Genomic DNA, 21511 nt, shown 5'->3' on the forward strand with positions numbered 1-21511 from the left:
TTGACCAAGAGTGAAAGACTTCTCTGTATGCGGGTTATTTCAGACAGGACCTCTATGTCTTGTTTAGACTGTATGGGGAAAATGGACCATAAAAACAGTCTCTTCAATTAGGCTTGGATTCATGGAACCTACTGTACTATTTCACTGAACAGGGCACACTTCCATACAGGCTGACAAGGATGCCTAAGAATTATGGGACATTTGTGTACTTTTGGGAAAAAGCTAAGGGCATTACATAATAATATTTTTGGAAGCTTGAGACACTACACCTAAAAGATTCTACATTTTCTGTTATGCTTGTCTTTGTACATTTTGTTGCGAAATCATGCAGCGAGATGTTTTGGCTTTTCTGTTGGTTGCAGGAGCAAAAACAAAAACATTGCTGCTGTTCAATACTGCCAACCACAAGGCACAACCGAAAAGAGGGATGGATACATGCTTTTACGTGGGGAAACTTTGTACTTTGCTTTTCTTCACTCTTCATTCTTCACTCTCATTCTCACACCGGGTTGTCCTGCTGTGCACTCTACTAGTCATCCAGCAGATGGCGAAAAATCGACCCACTTGATTTTTGTAATTAATTTGTTTTTACATTGTGTGCACGGACTTACTCTCCCACATTTGAGTATGCATACTGAGTGGAATTAACCGGTATTTATTTTTTACCTTTTAACTGTGTACTGCTGTGTTAGGCTGCTGATGTATTTCACATAGGCTGTAAAAGAAACCGAGCATGGACAGATAATGTGAATCGGGGTGGAGGGTGTGGTGGAATTTGAACTTAGCTATTTGTTCAACATTATGTTGCAACAGTGCGCAAAACACCTCATTACATGGGTAACATAGACATGCTGTGTTCTCTTTCAGTATTCATCAACATATCCTGGTGTGATCCAATTGTTATATGAAGTGTTTGTAAAGCTGAAGTTCCTGGTTGTATGTGATATTTGCTAGGCAGAACTAATCAGAACCGATCATTATCTTATTGTGTATGTTATTTGCGCTCCATCATGGCTACATTACTCCATATACATTGCATAGGCTGTCAGAGAGAGAGAGAGAGAGAGAGAGAGAGAGAGAGAGAGAGAGAGAGAGAGAGAGAGAGAGAGAGAGACACACACACTCGTGTTTAATATTAATAAGAGGCGTGTCTGTACCTGTGTGTCCGAAGGTCTACACTCGGGCAAGATAGCGTGTGGTTTCACAGGCTTGACAGCGCTAGAGTATGTGACAAGACTGCGTTCTGTACACTAAATGGAACTCAAATGAGAATTTAGAAAATCCCGGGTTTCAAAATTCGACATAAAGCCTATAGGCTACAAACTCTTGTTTTTCTGATACATTGAGCCTTCCCAACAATCAGGTAAGACTGAAATTCTGCTCGTCTTGGTGGTTATTGCAGTTCAGGATAATCTATGTGCCGGGCGTAGTTCGCTTTATCTACTTTATTCACTGTACGGCATGAAATACAACTCAGCCAACACTATTGTTGCAAAATAAATGCAAGTGAATGTGATTGAATGGACTTTCCTTTTGCAAAACATTGTTTTGCTAATATAGCCCTAACTAACTGAACAGTCCTTATTATGTTGATTGCGCGTGGTTGTGTATGTGCTACAGCGGCATGAGCACTTAATCTGGTGATTGATGTTTGCAAGATATTGTCAGTTAAGATAATATAACAGTTACCCGCATAGGAGTCTAAATGCGTTAAAACAGTTGCGCTGGATTGGAACACCTGCACGACCCAGATGTCGGGAAGGGATGGCTATCATGTATCAAATTAAGCCATGGCGATTAAATGTTGTGGTGATTTATGGGTAAAGGGTTAGGTTTATATGATTTCAGTTCTGTTAATGTAAATGGCACAATGTGCGAAGTCTGCAGCGGTATAGAGCAAGGAGATTCCACTCCGACTGACTGCAATGCCGTAAGACTGGCTTTGGATTTGCTCTGCGGTCGTGCGGAGGGGCACCATTGTCATCAGAAAAGTATGGCTTCAGAATTGAATTGACTGTGCGGCAGAAAAAATAAATAAAAATAAACGATAAACATTGTACTTATGTGTGATCCTTGAAACTGTTCGTATCCTTTACGAAACCGTTTTAGTTGTATGCGATTAAATCACCGTCTTCCACCAAAACATCACAAAACATGTATATCGCGCAGCGTAGACTACAGGTGAACGAAATCGTTGTATTGCGCAACAAAATAAACACTTAAATGTTGACTGATTACTTTAAGCTGACTGTTTCTGAAAGAAAGTCATTATCATATAGCCTACAAGTTGCAGTCAGCGTTTATTAGCCTATTGATTCATTTATGTGACAAACAAGGTTACGGGATATGGGAATGGAACAATGAAAAGCACAGTGTTAAAATGACAAAAATAAATTGTGCGTAGCCTACATGCTTAATAAGCAGTGGACGTCGGGTATGACTTCGCTCCCTATGTGGTACGCTAATTTCACAATCAGAAACGTTGTTGGGCTATAGCCTTAACGCTTGACAACGAATACACAGGGATCCACACGTTTGAAAATGTAGCAGGAAGGCTGGCGCTGTTTTCAATTGGCAAAATATCGATAGCCTAATCTCGTGCCATGGAACCAAATTCATCATTTGTTGCCTTTGGGGTTTTAATAGACTACATTAAAACTGACACTGACGCCGCGAATACAGCATTTTCACATTGAATCACTATGCTCTTGAACCAACAACCCTCTTTGTGTCCAAGAGCGTAGCCTACGTCCAAAAAATTACCATCTGCACAATGCAGCAGAAAACCTGACCAAAACTATAGGAAACTACTAAGCAATATCAAGCAATTGCCTACTTAAGAGGAATAATATCGCTAGCTAACAACAATTGAATGTGTTTACCAGTTGGACAGTTTGCTCAAAAGCTGTGGCGGCCGGACAGTGGAAGGATTGTGTAGCTACTGACTGGGACTCAAGACAGGTGACCGTGCACACCAGTAACCGGCTCAAACGTATCAACGGTGACAGACGTTAGTTAATAAACTTAGACCTTTTCTTCTCTTCTGCGATTTTGTAACCCGACCCGTGGCTCGTGGAAGAATTCCATGTAGTGATTGGCAGAGGTATAGCCTATTGTATACTTTCACAGAGCTCAGCATCGCGAGAATGCGTGGTGGACACATGAACACGCCTTACGACGCAGCATCACCTAGTTCTACAGCCAGACTCAACAGTAAAATAATTCCAAATTTGGGGAGCTTGATCTTTTCCTTGGTGTTATGTATCAATGTGCAATGTGCAATGCGGCCGAAAAGAGTTCAAAACCCATAGCAGTCTTTCCTCTGTTACAAAGCAAACCTCTGGATGAAAAAGGCCCCACGCTGAATGGTTAATGGTTAATGGTTGGCATTTATATAGCGCCTTTATCCAAAGCACTGTACAATTGATACTTCTCATTCACCCATTCATACACACACTCACACACCAACGGCGATTGGCTGCCATGCAAGGCGCCGACTTGCTCGTCAGGAGCATTTGGGGGTTAGGTGTCTTGCTCAGGGACACTTCGACACAGCCCGGGTGCGGGATCGAACCGGCAACCCTCCGACTGCCAGACGACTGATCTTACTGCCTGAGCCATGTCGCCTGAACAAATCAGATCGATCCAAGGTCATGACCATGAGGTACACAGATGGCAACATCTTGTTCTAATACTCTGCAAACCTGCTCACAGATGAATGGCTATTATTTGATTAACCCGATTTAAGATTAATAAAGTAGTCAGTATCAACAACCATAATGCTCAGACACTGTATTCAAGGCAAAATGGAAACCTTAGTGATGAGGGAGCACACTTCATCATTTGTTATAGTAGGCCTATTTGCTCCTCTCCATTTAAAAATAGCCCTGGTCACCTAGCGCTTTTATTTTGCCAATAATTCACCAGTAAGCCCCTCTATAGCTTCTTTGTTGTATTTTGCATACGATAAGGTCTATTTTCAGATGAGCTAGTCCATGTACAGTGTCCCTTCAGACTGGAGGCTAAAATGGCATCAATAAGTCCTGTGTTCTTTTGCCTCCTTACACTCCCCTGATAGGATGGTACCGCAGAATTTATTGCCGCTATTGATTTGAATATGAAAGACGTATATGTATGTATGGACACCCTCTTGTTGTGCCTCTTAAACTGGGCGTTTGTTTACCACTGCATTGCATAAGGCCTCCCCTGTCTTCCTTGCTCAATGCAATTACTGTCTTCTTGTAAAACTAGTTTCTGCTCTCTTCTCCAAAATTAGCCCAAGGACCACTTGTTGGTGAAATTACATTAAGAATGCAAAAGAAAAGTGCATAATTGGTTATGATGAAAGCTCCAACATTCTGCTGCTGCTGCTGTTGTTGTTGTCACCAGCATTCATGGCCCTAAATAACACAATAGCTATATAAGGTAAAACAAATACAGATATATACTTAATTTTATTTTCATAAGGCATTACATGATGTATAATGCCTCATTAAACAGTTAATGGTGAGGGACAATAAGTGCGAACTCATTACAACTACAGCCTTGTTAAAGATGCATGAGGCATATCCACTCATCCAGGCAGCAATATGATTAGCGGTCAGAATGTTATAATCTTAATTTAACGTTTGTTAAATTAACCCCAGTTGTCCCTGCATGGGTCCAGCTGTATGACCAGTGGACAGTTTACATAAATGGGCACAGTTTGTAGGCTAAGTCACCCCTGATTAAGGACATCTGCGCAGCACAGTGGAAACAGCCCTCTGTGATGTTCAAACAGAGATGACATGAAACACGATGCTGCCTTGCTTGTGTTTGTGAAAGCAGCTCTTCAGACTCAAGGTGACGCACAAGGAGTGGAGCGCTAACTCAAAGCCAGCGGACCGCTGGTGTCATGGCCTCCGCAATAGATTAACACAGGGCTCTACAACTCCTCTCCTGGAGGGCTGCAGTCTCTGCTGGCTTTTGTGATTTCCTTTCAATCGGCAGCTAATGGAAGCCTTGGAAACAAGGTGTGCGCATTCTTTAGCCAATCAATGACTGAAGTTAAGCGCTTTTAAGTGCAAGGACACATTGAAAACCACCAGGTAGAGCGGTCTTCCAGGATTTGAGTTTGGGACCCAGTGAGCTTAAAGGGCCATACTGATCAAAGCATAACTGCTGCTCACTGGATGTTTTTTGTTTTTCGTACCATTCTCCGCAAACTCGAGAGACTGTTGTGTGTGAAAGTCCCAGGAGATACTCAAACCACCCTGTCTGGCACTAACAATCATTCCACGGTCAAAGTCAATTAGATCACATTATTTCCCTATTCTGACATTTGGTCTGAAAAACAGTTGAACCTCCTGACCATGTCTACATGCTTTTATGCATTTAGTTGCTTCCACATGATTGGCTGATTAAATATTTTAACAGTGTTAACAAGCTGGTGTACCAGTCTACCTAATAAAGTGATCACTGAGTATATATATATATATATATATATATATATATATATCAGCAACAGCTTGAAGGTTACAGATTTGACATGTTTGAGTCATCTCATCTATCAAGGCAGCTTGCGATTTATGTATGTTCAAATGCAGCAATGGAATTTCCAATGAGGCTGTTTGGATGCGTAGTCCACATCATCTCTGTCTATCTTAGTTTATATGGCTTTGTGACGAGTGATGTTAACTGAATCACTTCATAAAAAAATGCTTGTGGGTGTCTCATTGCTTTGCATGATTTGGAGGGCTTCTTAAATCGATGTACGTATTGGACGCTGTACAAAAAAAGTCGTGTTGGACAGACCAATTTATGATTTGTCTTAGGACTTTTCTGCTGTTGCGTTCACAAGGATTAGCTGTAGTCCAGTGGGACACTCCTGTCAGGAGGAGGCTAAGCAGAGGAATAAGCCAAATGTGATTAATGAAGGAGCCAGAGTGTGAGAGCGCATGTGTGTGTGTGTGTGTGTGTGTGTGTGTGAGTGAGAGAGAAAGAGAGAGAGAGAGAGAGAGGCAATGTGTGTTTTTGTCTGTTTGCATTTATGTTTGTGTGCATCTTGTGTGTGAGTTCATATGTATATCTTTGAAGAATGGATGTATCAAACGTGACTATGTGTGTGTGTTAATGTGGTGTACAGAACATATGCTCTTGCTTCGTTCATCCTTGTATTATGGACTCTGAGGAGGCAGTTGCTGTGGCGTTAGCTGGTCCCTCTATTGCCTGTGTGTTTTTGCTTTATAGTGCTTTGACACACGGGGGATTTACATGCATTTGTCAAGGGAAGTATATGGTCTAATGCCTTTATTGTTTACCTCATTGATTGTTGGCACACCACCAGTGCATTGTATCAGGGCAGGGGATATAATTCTCTTTTCCAACAATTTCAGGCGGTGGCTTGGGGTTGTTGGGCAGTAGAAACAGTTACGCTTTCATAGCATCACTCAGGCTGTCATATAAAAAACAAACGGCGATACCAGTTTTCTGCCCATACTGCATCTCTGTAAATATGATAAAAAGCATAAGCTGCTTCAAAGGTTTGAGTGCAGAGAGCACTGAAAGCTTGGAGACTGCTAAATGGTGCCAGGCTGTTAATTAACACTACTACAGCAATGGAAAAACTATCAAGGTGTTGATCATCAGAGAAAGGATTATTTGTCTGTTGAATCTAATTAGCAGACTTATGTTCCACATTCACTGCTAGGCAGGAGAATCTGAGTACTGTTTTAAATCAGGATAACATATTTGTCCTCAAGCAGTGTTTGACAAGTTTTATTATGGACTTCCATTTTGCTGTCTCGCAGGTTGTAAAATACAGAGACGAATAAAGATGGTAGATAAGAACTTTAGCTCCTTATGAAGTGTACTATTAATGTTTATTTGTTTAGGAGTGTAACATACCGACGGTTTCGGCGAAATTATATCCGAATAACACCAAACAACAATGAAAATCAGCAGACCCAGTGGCTCTCCAGAGCCAGGTGCCATACAGTGTGTGTTAAAATGCAGTATAAGACTTGAATAAATGAAGGCACTGTCTTCTCCTTTGTATGGTGTTCCTCATGTTCCTGGCCCTCTGCTTGCCGGAAACGTTCCCTGCGCCATGTGTCATGCGGCAGCTGCCTGTTCCCAAGCTATCGCCATGGTGATGGAATTCAAATAAGGATCTGGCAGTGCCTGGTGGCAGCAGGGCTTTGTGAAATTCTCTTGCCCAGGCTTCCCAGAGTGGCTCCAGGTGTCTGGCAGGTGTTAGCCTGGAGACTGGGGAAGAGAGCTGGTCTGAGAGAGAGAGAGGATGTGTTCGAAAACTGCATACTAAGCATACTCGTCGTAATACATTTCAATGAAAATCAGCCTGACATGTAGTACGGGTAGTATGCTAGTATGCAGTTTTGAAAACAGCCACAGAGAGAGAGACAGGGGTAGAGGTAGAGAGAGAAAGAGCAAGATATATATATATATCGAGAAAGTGAGAGAATGAGAAATAACATCACCTTACTTTAATAGCAGTGTGCCAAAACAAATATAAAACACAAACTCAATTTATATGGCATGCCTGACATTGTAGAGACAGAGCCAGAAGGAGGAGGGAAGGTGGGATGGAGAGAGGAAGAGAGGGAGGGACAGAGAAAGACTAAGGGAGTGATAGTGAGAGATTGATAGAGGAGAGAGTAATGGACTTGGACTATGAGAGTGTGAAAAATGAACACAGTGTAAGGGTGGAGGAGAAGTGTATAATATATGGTGTAAATGTTCTTTATAGGTATATTCAATAAAGAACATTTAAAGCCTTAGCCTCATGGCATTTGTCGTTATAGAGATATTGGCTTTTAAATAAGGGGTGGGTGGCACCCAAAAAGTCACCCGCGAGTAGAAATTGGGATTTGTGGCGATTTGGGATCGCCATATCTTTGGTATTAAAGCAGCGACAACGTGTTGTCAGACACAATTTTCTGTCTACTTTCAGATGTCTACTTTTTCAGTCTATGAACTCTGATTTTCACAATACTGCTCATAAGTTATGGTCATTCATAAATGCTAAATCACGGCACTTGGCAGTTTGTTTTTCAATATTTGATGGCTTACTACAACAGCACCATGTGGTGTATGGCTTCGAAACTTCTTAGACTAGTATATATTTTGGTTAAGAATAGGCACATAGAAGTCAAATAGATCATTTAGTGACTTTTTTGGGGCCACCCACTCCTTATATAAGAATTGATATCTGTAGAACGACAAATCCAATGTGGCTAATTTTTAGGATTTTCTTTATTGAATATATAAAGACCATTTACACAATGGCTCTCTGGTTGATTTTTAATGGAATGACCCGATAGTGGTTATCAAAAAAAGATAATGTGTACATAAGGGGAAGAGAGAGGTAGTCTCTGGAAGGTGGAGAGTATGTCTATGGACAGTACTGTGAAAAGGTATTTTCCCCCTTCCTGATTCCTCTATTGTTGCATATTTGTACTGAATCAGGAAGGGGGCTTTTTAATGGCACTGTATGGAGAAGATAACACTTATACTGTATGTGAAGAAGGAAGAACAAGGGACTGAGAAAGAGAGACAGTGGAAGACAAGTAGTGAGAAAGTGAGGAAATGAGAGAGTGTGTGTTCAACGTCTCTGGCGAGAGGAAAGTAAGGAGCACAGCTTCTTGTGAAGACAGCACTATTCCCAGCCTGTTTACCCATTGTTCAGAAAGACACCAGGTGTGCTCATTTGTGTGTCTACTCTGCTCCTACCATTCTCCTCCAGCTTCAGGTGCTACCCATGGTACCAAGGTCTTCTTCATTTCCCTCTTTCTATGTGATGGATATCTTCCACAGTCAACAGTGTATTATTAATTAATGGTATGAGCCAGGGCTCTCAGTGACTAATTTCCCACAACTGAGCGGGGACGATTATTTGCGTGTTGAAACATATGGTTAGTTTTCCTCATGCAGCCTGGTTCCCTTTGTTGTTTCCGTGTAGCGAATGTGTGAGAATTCCTTTATTGGAAACTTTTTGTTGTTTAAATGCGGCATTTGTCTCAGTCGCTTACCACAGAAGTGTTTCCGCAAGTATTCTGCCCATGAAAAAAGGCTTATTATTTACACATTAATTCACCACTTGAAATTTGGTGTTGTTATTTATTCATGTGCGTATGCTTATACCCCGAGCGCCTAGCTATTTTACATATTCCAAAATTCAGAGTTATTCAGTGAGAGATCTATTGCACACCTCCAGGATAAAGACAGGAAGCAGACAATGTTGGATTGCAGTTTTAGTTTTTTTGTAGAAAAACAAGAAAAACAAGAGTTTTCAAGTGATTGATAGTGAAATGTTGTACGAGGTACTTCAGCTGTCATATTGTATTTACCACATTACTGTGAATGAAGCCTCCCCCTCCCCCAATGGGTACAGTATATCAAACTCAGCGATATGGGAACCTAATGTTGGCCCAAAGGCTGCTTGGGCTGACAACATTGAATTTGAGTACAATTTTAGTCGCACATCCTGCATATCCTCCTGAGAACTGGATGAAAAAAGTTTTAAGTACTGTCATTTTTTGACACGCAAGTGTCTTGAATGACACAAGCAGGTTGCAGTTGAATTTATTTTATTTGTGCTGAATGTCCCGTTTTGTGTTGGTTTCAGCATGTGTATGTGGTTCCTGAGATTAAGACCAGAGGCTCTTATTTCCCTATAGAGAACAAAAAATGTATTGGTAGGTCCGAAGGATACAGTTAGTGACAAAAGTGAAAAGACTGAAAAAATTCGGTAATATTAAAGAATAAAGCCAGTAAAGGAATATGTCTTCTTTTAAGCAAGGTGTTGTCTTTACAGTCAATGTTATACGTAAACAAGTGCAACAAGTGATTGTACTGTTTTAATGAAAAGGCACCTTTATTTCTTAGGTATACATACATGATAGCTTCTGTGGAGCACCATGGTACCCACGTTGATGTGAACTGAAGAACATCAAACACATAGGGCCCTTGGATGGTCTTATGGGCTAAAACACTGGGGAGTCCTTGTGGTCCAGAATCAAACCTCACTGTATCAGTCTCACCAGTGGCCTGGGGTACTGCTTTGGGGGTGTGTGTTTTGTTGTTTCAAAGTCATTTTCGAGGCCATTTTTTCACCCAGAATGACCTTTTCAATAATACATTTTTACAATCCGCATTTTTTGCTCAATTGTATAAGAGAATTGTCTAGCCTGGTTTTTTTTTTTCTGTTTTCTGTTTATGGTTGGTTCTCCATGCTTTAATCCAAAATCACGAAAATGAGCATTAGCAATGCTTTCTTTCCCTTTGTGGTTGTCTCCCATGACAGGACAGTGTTGTGTAATATGGTTCTCTTCAATGATGTCACGGAGAGTTTGAATTGAAAGGGGCTGACGTGTTTACCTTCCCAAATTGACTTTCTGTGCTGTTGCTAAGGTGACAGATTGTTGGTCAGTGCTGTTCAGTAGGAACTCTGCTGTAAAGATTGGTTGTAATGTATGTGTGTTTTTGTCGGTCTAATTTGCATTGCATGGGCCGCAGGGCACGAAAGTTAAATGTGCCTGGGCTTCAGTAGAGTCTCATAACGGCGTATGGCTTATCACTCGTCACTCGTGTGTTCGTCTAGATTTGTGTGTTTGTGTGCGTGTTTGTGCCTATGTTTCTGTATCTAGATTTTCCGGAGATGAGAGAATACTTCATAGCAACATCATCCGGTAGTTTCTTATGCCATAGACATCATGCACAGTTAACTCTCACAAGAAATAATACATTCGAAAAATGAAGTAAAGGCTCGTGAAGGTATACTATTTTGGGTTAGCTGCCATGAGTTAAGTACCTGTTAATAGCCTTCCTGAATGTAAGGGCTCTGATTGGTATTTCTCCTGTAATTAGCTTATAATTAGCTTAAGTGTCATCTGTGGTGACACTTTAGAGTCAGGTATATAAGTCATCAATCTGTAAAATCATTTCACACAATAATATGCCAACACATTTGAATCTTTTAGCCTCATCTTAACAAAAAGTAATCTGTTTTCTGTTTTGTCTTACAGTAGTTCATGACATTTTATCAAAAATATTTAAATACGTATTGTTTGAAGAACTATTCATTGGACTAGAGCAGGGCTGGGATGTCAAAGAATGGTTAATTTAGGTAATTGATTGGCTAGAGAGTCAACACACTTTGTTCTCAATTCCTCAAAAGGCTGCTGATTGAAAGGAAACCACAAATTCCAGCAGACACTGCATCCATCCAGGACAGGAGTTTGACACCCCTGGACTAGAGCATAGAGTCCCAATGGGCCTTTCACAAACCCCATGTAACCCTTGTCAGTGCTCCTTATGTATAACATCATGCTGTACAGTAGTATGGGCTATTATCATGTCTCAAATCTACCCTGCTGTGCTTTCTGTCGAGAACCTGCAGTGTTGAAAGTCTCTATAGAGCTACCTCTCACTAGTTCTAAGACGGTGAGACTCGAGGTGAATTTCAGCAGTGGCAGTGGCAGCCTGACAAACACAACATCAGGCTTACCTTTGAAAAATGAGGACGCGGGGATGTATCTGTTTATTCACTCACGCGGTGGCGGCTGCTTTGTTTGCTCTCCAGATTGAGTCTGCCACGAGAAGATGAGCTAACGGCAGGAGAGGAGCGGGAGAGGAGCCTGCTGATTGGTACGTGCGGGCGTACGTGCGTGCTTGTGTGAGACGGAGAAGCCTAGGTGGCGAAGATGGCCCGCCCCGCCTCGTCACTGCACCCCCTGCTGTTCCTCGCCTTCGCTGCGGTTCTGTGGGGGTTCCCCTTCAGGCCCTCCCTCGACCTGGATGTCACCCCCAGGATTACGGTCTTCTCAAATGGTAAGACCACTGTTGTGTTTACCCTTGTCTTAGTGACCATGATGCAGTACCTACCTCCGTCCTCTGGGAAAACGTGAGCTCATATAAGGTATTAATGGTTGTAGGCATCATGTAGGGCTTTGATGTCTTGATTTGATTTCTTGTGTTAGCATCCCAAAGAAATACTTACTGTTTGTGGATGCTTGATACCTCAGCATTGTCTATTGGAAATGAGTGTGACAACCGTGCCAAGGCTCGTTGCAAAGCCTTTTTACTGGGTTGGTGGTTCAAACCCCAGTGTAGCCACAATAAAATCAGTGCAGCTGTTGGCCCCTTGAGCAAGGTCCTTAACCCCACATTGCTCCAGGGGGATTAGCCCCTGCTTAGTCTAATCAATAATCAAGTCGCATTTCGCAAGGCAGGCCTTCACTTCATGTCGTGGGGGTACAAAGGGGGTTTTTGGGTGGACACTGGAGCTGCAGCGCACACGTGGCCCCTCCCTGGGCGTGGTGTGCCAGCATGCAATACCCATGGCCGGTGTGCCCATGCACTGTGTGATATTTGCAGAAATCGATAGTTCTTCAGCACAGCGTGTGCTTTACTTCAGATGTTGAAGGGATTATTAAACAATCTGCCTCGCCCTAGCCCTGTCCTAGTTCACAGTGCACCCGCCTCTCTTCTAACAATAGAGAGAGAGAGGGGAAGTAGAGAAAGACAAAGAGGTAGAGCACTGCCAAAAACAAGGTATAAGTCAATCTTAACAAGCATTCTAGTCTTATATTTGATATTTTGACTCATTTCAAGATTTGCCAGAGGGGCAAACAATTGAACTTGTCATAACTTAAAACAAGCTAATATTTCCTACCCTAGAGAAAGAAATACGATTTTAAGTCTCTCATTACAAGACTAAAACACTTAATCCTCCTATTGTGTTAAGAGTTTATGACTGCTTTTATGTTTGGGGTCAAATTGACCTGAAGAGTTTAAATAAACGCAGAATTATTGTGAAAGAAAGATTTTGATACTTTGTGTGTCGCCTTCTTACTGTCTCCCAAATGACTAGCCTTTTATCCATAAATATGAAAAATTGTTGAGAAAAATGTAATTTACAGGTACGGGAAGTGAAAGTTTGGCACCTGTATGGGAAAGTGCCACCAGAGTCATCCACAAAAAATCTGAGATAAAAATAAAAAGTCATATATTTTCTGATATTTTATACAGGGTCACTGAATTGGATCAAATTGACCCCAAACATAAAAGGAGGGTTAAGACAGACTGTTCTGAATTAAAACCAACATCACATACTTTAATTCCAATGTGCCACTGTGTCAAAAAAAAGAGAAAACAAACATAAAAACAAACTCAGTTTATGCCATGCCTGGCTCTGTAGAGACAGAGCTAGTTGAAATAATAAAATGCATATAGTATGCTCAACCAAGAGAAATATTTGTTCTAATATTCAAACATTGATCCCACAAAGAGCAAATATTATTTGAAAGTATGTTAAACTAATGCTGGGCTACAAAGCCAGAATAACAGAAAGTGTACCAAGTTCTACCAACTGTCCAAATACATATGGACTACACTGTACACTCATTGAGCATTGAGTACACCTACTTATTAATGCGATTATCTAATCAGCCAATCATGTGCCAGCATTGCAATGCAGAAAGTCATGCAAATACGGGTCAGCAGCTTCAGTAAATGTTCACATCAACCATCAGAATGGGGAAAAAATCTCAGTGATTTTGACTGTGGCATGATTGTTAGTGCTAGACGGGCTAGTTTGAATATTTCTGTAACTGCTGTGTGTGAAAATCTCCTGGGATTTAATAAAAACAGTCATATATTTTCTGATATTTTATACAGGGTCACTGAATTGGATCAAATTGACCCCAAACATAAAAGGAGGGTTAAGACAGACTGTTCTGCAGTGAGAGAGAGAGAGAGAGAGAGAGAGAGGGAGAGAGAAGGAATGAGGTGATGAAGGATAGAATTAAAACCAACATCACATACTTTAATTCCAATATGCCACTGTGTCAAAAAAAAGGAGAAAACAAACATAAAAACAAACTCAGTTTATGCCATGCCTGGCTCTGTAGAGACAGAGCTAGTTGAAATAATAAAATGCATACAGTATGCTCAACCAAGAGAAATATTTGTTCTAATATTCAAACATTGATCCCACAAAGAGCAAATATTATTTGAAAGTATGTTAAACTAATCTCACAAAATAAATGATTCATAAAAATATATTTAGACAAAATTGAGTGTAGCTGTACAGTGGTTGAGGAAGTTTCTAAAAGAGGAACAGAAAGGGGATAAAGGGTGAGTTTAAAATTAATCTACAGGATTTTGCCAACTTTCTGTTTATATTTATTCATTGTATTGAAAAAGAGGTGCTTTCTGGAATCGAGATTCAAATATATTCTACTACTTTCCAATGCTATTTCATTCTGTTTTAATAATAGCTGGTTTTATATACAGAATTAATTATTTCTTGAATAAGTCACTTTTCACAGAGAGTATTTATAAACTGTAGGTCTGCATAGAACAGGCTGAGATTTCCGTGTGTATTCCCACACAAAGGTTACCACTGAACGACTGAAATAGCAGCATCAGAAACATACTGTGCGACAAATATCATTTAAATTGTATTATTTAAGTGCCTAATTTATCAGAGAACAAATACTGTGATATTAAACTAATTTGATTCTGTTGTGATTCTGGGTGTTTTTTAGTCCTGAAAACCAAACAGCCCCAACTACAGGATGCTTTTTATCAACAGTGCATTTTTAGTGCTCTGCCGATCAGAAGTGGACATCCATTATGTGCCATGGACACACTTTGTCAGACTTTCAGCTCTGGTGTTCAGATACATTCCAAAGAAGTAAAAACATTATATTGTGGAAAAAAAATAATTGCACTGGGTCTTTACCTGGCCTCATAATAGCTTCCTTGACTGTTGTTGGCACAACTCTGGGCCTCATGTTGACAAATGCCAATGACAGACTCCAAAGGAAAACAAAGGCCTAGAATCTAGACTAGATACTTAAAGTGTTCTCATACCTGCACTAAATGGTCGGCATTTATATAGCTCCTTTATCCAAAGCACTGTACAATTGATGCTTCTCATTCACCCATTCATACACACACCAACAGCGATTGGCTGCCATGCAAGGTACCAACCAGCTCATCAGGAGCATTTGGGAGTTACGTGTCTTGCTCAAGAACACTTCAACACACCCGGGGTGGGATTCAAACCGGCAACCCTCCGACTGTCAGACGACTGCTTTTACCACCTGAGCCATTGTCGCCCCTAAGGAACTGATTGAATATACCTGACAATTCAGAAGCCAACCGCCCAATTACTTTTGGTCCACTAAAATGGGGGCGGGGGGGTTTATAAAAAGTGATGTGATTCCTACATGCATTACCTGGTATGGATGTAAATACTCAAATTAAAGTGGACATCTGCATTTAACCTCACATTTGTTGTTTCATTTCAAATCCAATGTACTGGGCTACAAAGCCAGAATAACAGAAAGTGTACCAAGTTCTACCAACTGTCCAAATACATATGGACTACACTGTACACTCATTGAGCATTGAGTACACCTACTTATTAATGCGATTATCTAATCAGCCAATCGTGTGCCAGCATTGCAATGCAGAAAATCATGCAAATACGGGTCAGCAGCTTCAGTAAATGTTCCCATCAACCATCAGAATGGGGAAAAAATCTCAGTGATTTCGACTGTGGCATGATTGTTAGTGCTAGACGGGCTAGTTTAAATATTTCTGTAACTGCTGTGTGTGAAAATCTCCTGGGATTTTCAGACAGGTAACCACTCTGTACAATTGTGGTGAGCAGAAAAGCAGAACACCACAACACGTCAAACCTTGAGGTTGACGGGCAGAAGACCACGTTGGGTTCCACTTCTCTCAGTCAAGAACAGAACGCTGAGGCTGTAATGGGCACAGGCTCACCAAAACTGGACAGCTGAAGACTTAGCCTGGTCTGATGAATCTTGATTTCTGCTGAGGCATACAGATGTTAGGGTCAGAATTTGGTGCCAACAGCATGAATCCATGGGCCCATCCTGCCTTGTGTCAACAGTCCAGGCTGGTGGCAGTGGTGTAATGGTGTGGGAAATGTTTTCTTGGCAAACTTGGGGCCCATTAATACCAAACAATCATCACTTGAATGCCACAGCCTATTTGAGTATTGTTGCTGACCATGTCCATCCCATGGCCACAATGTACCCATCATCTAATGGCTTCTTCCAGCATGATAATTCACCATGTCAGTTTCATGTACATGACAATGAGTTCAATTTTCTAAATTGGCCATTCCAGTCACCGGATCTGAATCCAATAGAACACGTTTTGGATGTGGTAGAACGGGAGATTTGCAGCATGAATGTACATCTGACAAATCTGCTGAAATTGTGTGATGCAATCAACATGAAACAGAATCAACATCTTGTAGAATCCATGCCACAAATAATTGAGGCTGTGTTGAGAGCGTGTTGTGTTGAGGGAGGCCTGGTATTAGTATAGTGTTCCTAATAAAGTGCTCAGCGAGTGTACAGTATACAGCGTATATATGCAGTTATTTGTCTTTCTTACTACAAAAAATGTGGAATCATCCATTTTGCCTTTGACGCCATCCCAGCCAGTCACGGTTGTGCAGGCAGCAGGTAGCGAGCAGGGTTCCTCTGATGCACTCAGCTGCAAGTCAGTCACAGTCACTGCCACAGTCAGAGTTTTAAACATGACAAGCCACATGGTACAGCACGTTCCGGTCATGTGAGAAGCACACCTCTTCCTCACTGGTAGCCTGTGGCACCTCGCATGCTGTGGTGAAGAACAAAGTCCGTAACCTAAGGGCTTTTGGCCGACCCTGACCCACCATACCCATGGTTGGCAGCGCAGGCTATCAATGGCTATGCCTGAGGACTCCCAGTCACTGCACTCGTCTTATAGTTAGACCTAAAAATCTTATGTCTATGACTTTATTTTTGCGAAATATGTCAAAAATATTGCCAATGAGGTGAGCCAGTTTCACTCATTTCACTCAAGCAAACAGTACAAGCAAATATTTTCTATTTGAGAGAGAGAAAAAGGGATTTTAAGTCTCATTACAAGATTAAAATACTTGTTAAGACTTATTTGCAGTGTGGGCTAGTTCAGGCTGGAAGCTACAGCTGTGGGCTCAGTCTACACATTTGATGAGCAGCTTTACTTGAGGGAGAGTGAGTTGGGGACATTGATGTAGGTGTTGTGAGGCCAGACAGACTGAAGGCCTTTGAAGAATGTGTTTAAAGAATGCCGTGTTCGCTGTGATGACGTCACCGCTCTGAAGCAGCAGCGCTGGGGCAGGCTGTATTTCACAGCCGTGGCACAGGAAGCGCAAGCTCGCCCAGAGCGGAATGTAAATCTCCACAGCGCCTGTAAATGTTTACACCTGTTTGAATGCGCTGATGGTCTCCGGGCTTTGAACGCAATATCTCAGAGACCATCCTTTCTCTCAGCTTAAGAGGGCCGGCGTCGTGTTTTGGGCCTTATGTTTGCGTGACAGTTTGGAAATCTCGTCGACTGCCTTTGGTTTCGGTCTCTGCTGTTTCATGTCACTTTTATCAGTTGATTGGCTTATCTGAGAATTAGTATGCAATACACACTGTGCCGTGTTTATGCATTGGTTGCACAAACAAACAGACTTGTGCGCTCCAATCAATGTAAACATATACAGACATACGCACGCACATGCACACGCACGTACACGAGCGCTCTCACAAACAAGCACGCACACACACAGAAGCGCATGGATGCGCTTGCTCACAAATTCACCCACGCAAACGTGTTTGTGAGCTGCATTGAAAATTAGACATAATGGCGTTCGGCTGGAGAATCAGAGTTTCTTCTCCCGAGGCTGCGAGGGTGACGCAGCGAATGATTCAACCAGCTCACGGGCAGAGCCTTTCATCGGCTGTCCTTTTCAGCGTCCTTCCCTCCGCTTTCATTCCGCTCCACAAGGTCCTACACCCTGCCTTTTCTGAGCACCACTGGGGGGGCAGGGGGTGCTGGTCTCAGGCCCCGTCAACCACAATGCTCCCCTCCACCCTCTCCACGGGAGGGTATAGGTGCTATACTGCAAAAAAAGTCTGTCTAATCAACGGTTTTTGTCTTGGAATCTTATTTATTTTCTCTCAAGTAGAAAACATTAGCTTGTTTTAAGGTAGCTTGACAAGTGGAATTTTCTTGGCACATCTCGAAATGAGTTAAAACTGCCTCACCGCATTGGCAATTGTTTTGTCCAATTTAGCAAAAAAGTAATACGATTTTTAGTCGAAATATGAGAAGAAAATACTTGATGAGATTGTCTTATTTTTGGGGGGTTTGCCAAGTGCAAATGAAGAGCGCAGAGCAGTGAGGGTGGCCTCTCGGTGCAGTTCTGCTGAGTGCTGTGGCTTCTCTGCTCTCCTCAGCTTCTCCCTGTTGGCCCTGCTCACCCTCTGGAGCACCATGACATCTTTATTCAGCAGCCGCTGTTTACCATTCACACTGCAGAGCCGGAATGTGTAAATTAACATGAAATGAATCATATTAATTATTATAATAACATGTCTGCACATGCATTTTTGCCTGTGCATATGCGTGCCTCTATGTCTGTATGTTTCTGTTTGTACGTGTGTATGTATGGATGTGTGTGTTCGTGTACGTGTCTGTGCACACTTGTGTGCGTGCGTGCATTAACAGCCCACCGAGGAGTGTGAGAGTAGCGTAGACAATTATGAAGAGACTAAGGTTACCGTACAAGTTTCTGTGATGTACAGACCTGCATGTGGATGGGTAACCAGATATAGGACCCTGCACAGTCTGGGCACTGAGGAATGTGGATGAATAAATGGGAGGGAAGGGAATAAGAGGTGTTTAGTGGAATGGGGCCTTTACGAAAAACCCCATTAACACCCTCTCCGACCGGACAATGGGAAATTACTGCCTCCGCATCTGTCTCAGCTTACCACACTCCATTGTTCTGTCTTCCTCTATTTCACTCACCTCACCCACCCTCCTACGCTGTGGTGTACAGTCAAATCCTTCTTCTTTTGCTCTCTCTCTGTCCCCACACCCTCCCATTCCCCTTCTTAACGGCAGCTCCCTCGGTTTTTCGCACCTTATTTGGTCTGCTTCTTCAGGAACCACTTCTCTCTCTCTCCCGCTCGCCGTCGTGTGGAATTGTACTGGAGAACTCTGCAGAAAGTTTGCTGTTGAATGCTTCAGAGAGTTGGGGGGAAAAATGACATACTGCGTTGACAGTTGCAGGGCAGGAGTTAACTATTGTTGGCAGCTGGGAACAAGAGACGTGCTTTTCAAATAATCTGTCGCTTGAATATTCAATGTTTTCGAAAAATTATCTATTCCCACCTCAATGTACACCCTCAGTTCATTCACTATTTCTGGAAGTATTTAAAACAGGGATACTCAAATCTGCACTGCATGTCTGTCTTAAATGTTTTAGTCTTGTAATGACACCTCAAATCTTTATTTTTTGCTCAAGAAGAAGGCATTAGCTTGTTTTAAATTTGTTTGACAAGTGGGATTTTGTGACCCCATTGGCAAATTACTTGAAATTAGTCAATCTGTCTCACCTCATTGGCAATATTTGCAATATTTCTGTCTTATTATACAAAAAAAGTAATACAAATAAAGTCCAAATGTATGACTAAAATGTTTGTTGATATTAATTGTAGTTGAGATTGACTAATGTTTTGGAGTTTGCAGTGTAGCCCTTGAGTCCAGTAGTACTGGTTTATGTTCTACCTTCTAGTTAATTGGTTGATTAATGCCACCAATTGGTTTGTCCGGGGTTTGAATCAGTCTTGATTAGAGGGGAAGAATGAAAACCAGCAGTTATCAAATTACTAAGTATCAAATTACTTACTTTGCTTCATTGCAGAGTACTACATTTCTCCTTGCTTAGATTTCAGTGATATCAGAATATTTTTGTGTTTATTATCTAACATTCTAATAATAATTTTAGTAATTGAATTCCAGCGGTGCACAACTTCAGTCCTTGAAAGCCGGTCTGCCTACTGGTTTTGTTCCAACCAATTGCCTTGTTTTTCATTTGCTGACAGCTCAATAAATTACCCTGGTTCAAGCCTGTACTTGGGCACAGTAAAATCATTAGGATACACTTACAGTCTGCAGTTGTAGCCGGTACTCATACACACGTCAGATAAGATATGATTGAATCAATTAAATAATTAAGACCAGAAGTCTCAAGGCACAAAATCCTGAAACGGATCGGCCCTTGTTGTGCACCCCTGTCGAAGTCGCGAAAGACAGGGGTGCACAGAGTCAACTAGAGCTGCTCGAACACGTGAATCCTCCAAAAAACGGTTCCCTCCCTGTGAGCAGGTGCACCAGGTGAGCAGAACGATGTCCTCGCCCTTTGTGCCCATTGTAACGCAGCCAGCCGGACAAAGACGCCCTTTGTGTGATGTGCAGCGGAGGCGCAGTGAATGGCCGGGTTTTAGAGAAGAGCCGGGATTGAATGGCTCCAAGGCCGACTCGGCTGCGGGGTGTTGAATCACAGGCGGGACCTTTACCGCCGCCCCTCCGAGCGAGCTATTCCGCCGTGGCCGTGGCAGTAAAAAACCCGGCTTCATGAACGGGTGAAAGAGTGTAATAGCTGTGAGCGTTGTGAGTTGGCCGAGCACGTAAATAACACGGTGAAAAAAGAGGGCAGAGGGAGCTCCCTTCAACCCACGTGCTGGAACCAAAAGCAACAACAACAGCATGCTAAGGCTGCGAAGTTTTGGCATTGTGGGTGGAGCCCTGCTTGCAAATAACCCGCCTTAGGCCTTGGGTAATGTGTGCATGCTTACTGCCCTGCCTGAAAAAACTTCTCACGCTACGTTTTGAAACAGCTGGTAGCTGGTTGACCAGTTCAGACCAGCTCCCAGCTCAACAATGGTTTAGCCGGTTGACCAGTTCAGACCAGCTCCCAGCTCAACCTGGTTTGACCAGTTCAAGCTATGTTTTGAAACATCAATTTTCAAGCTGCTCAAGCTGGCATAGTTGGATTTTACACCATTTGTCCAAAACTGAGACGTACAGTATGAGCTGCATGCTTGTCGCACCAACTGCCATATTTTCTGTTTGTATTATTTATTCATGTTTGTTTTTTTTCTGAGCAGCTTTTCTAATCTTTTCACACAAATAACTGAAATTACAGACACTGACACTACATAAAATACTACAGTGTACAAACACATTTTGAAAGAGGTCCTTGATGAAATGTGCAGTGCCCCGGAAAAATGATTCAGAGTGGCTCGACCATTCCTGCGAAAGCCTTTGACCTCTCCAAAACAAGAACGCCAAGGAAACCGTCCACACTGATTTTTTAAATGAATGTGTGGGAATTACCCAGTCCTCCAGGATTGATTTCTTAAAATTAAGTCAAGCCAAGGCCATAAAATGTGTCTTGTGTATGTTTTATTGAGTTTCATAGTCATACCCAAAATGAAGCGGTTCCAAGCACAAAGGCTATTAATTTTCTTGATATGAAAAAGGAATGAAAATTTTGACAGTGTCTTCCACACCACCCATATATCTTAAAGGAACCCATTGTCCTTTTGCCCAACTGGTCAGCATACTGTAGTGTGATTTATGTTGTGTTTCTAACTATGCT

The 21511-nt window shown here is 42.0% G+C and overlaps 1 protein-coding gene across 1 annotated transcript in view; it reads left to right on the plus strand.

The window, feature by feature from the left end:
* The first annotated feature begins 1193 nt into the window (after window positions 1–1193).
* sema4gb (sema domain, immunoglobulin domain (Ig), transmembrane domain (TM) and short cytoplasmic domain, (semaphorin) 4Gb) overlaps window positions 1194–21511 on the plus strand; it is a 52490-nt gene continuing 32172 nt past the window's right edge. The window contains exons 1-2 of the mRNA XM_061231198.1: window positions 1194–1363; window positions 11582–11829. Of these exons, the coding sequence (XP_061087182.1) occupies window positions 11703–11829 (127 nt within the window). The 5' untranslated portion in view covers window positions 1194–1363; window positions 11582–11702. The remainder of the gene's footprint in view (window positions 1364–11581; window positions 11830–21511) is intronic.

The sequence above is a fragment of the Conger conger genome, chromosome 2 (assembly GCF_963514075.1).
Source record: "Conger conger chromosome 2, fConCon1.1, whole genome shotgun sequence".
In the NCBI taxonomy this organism is placed as follows: Eukaryota; Metazoa; Chordata; class Actinopteri; order Anguilliformes; family Congridae; genus Conger; species Conger conger.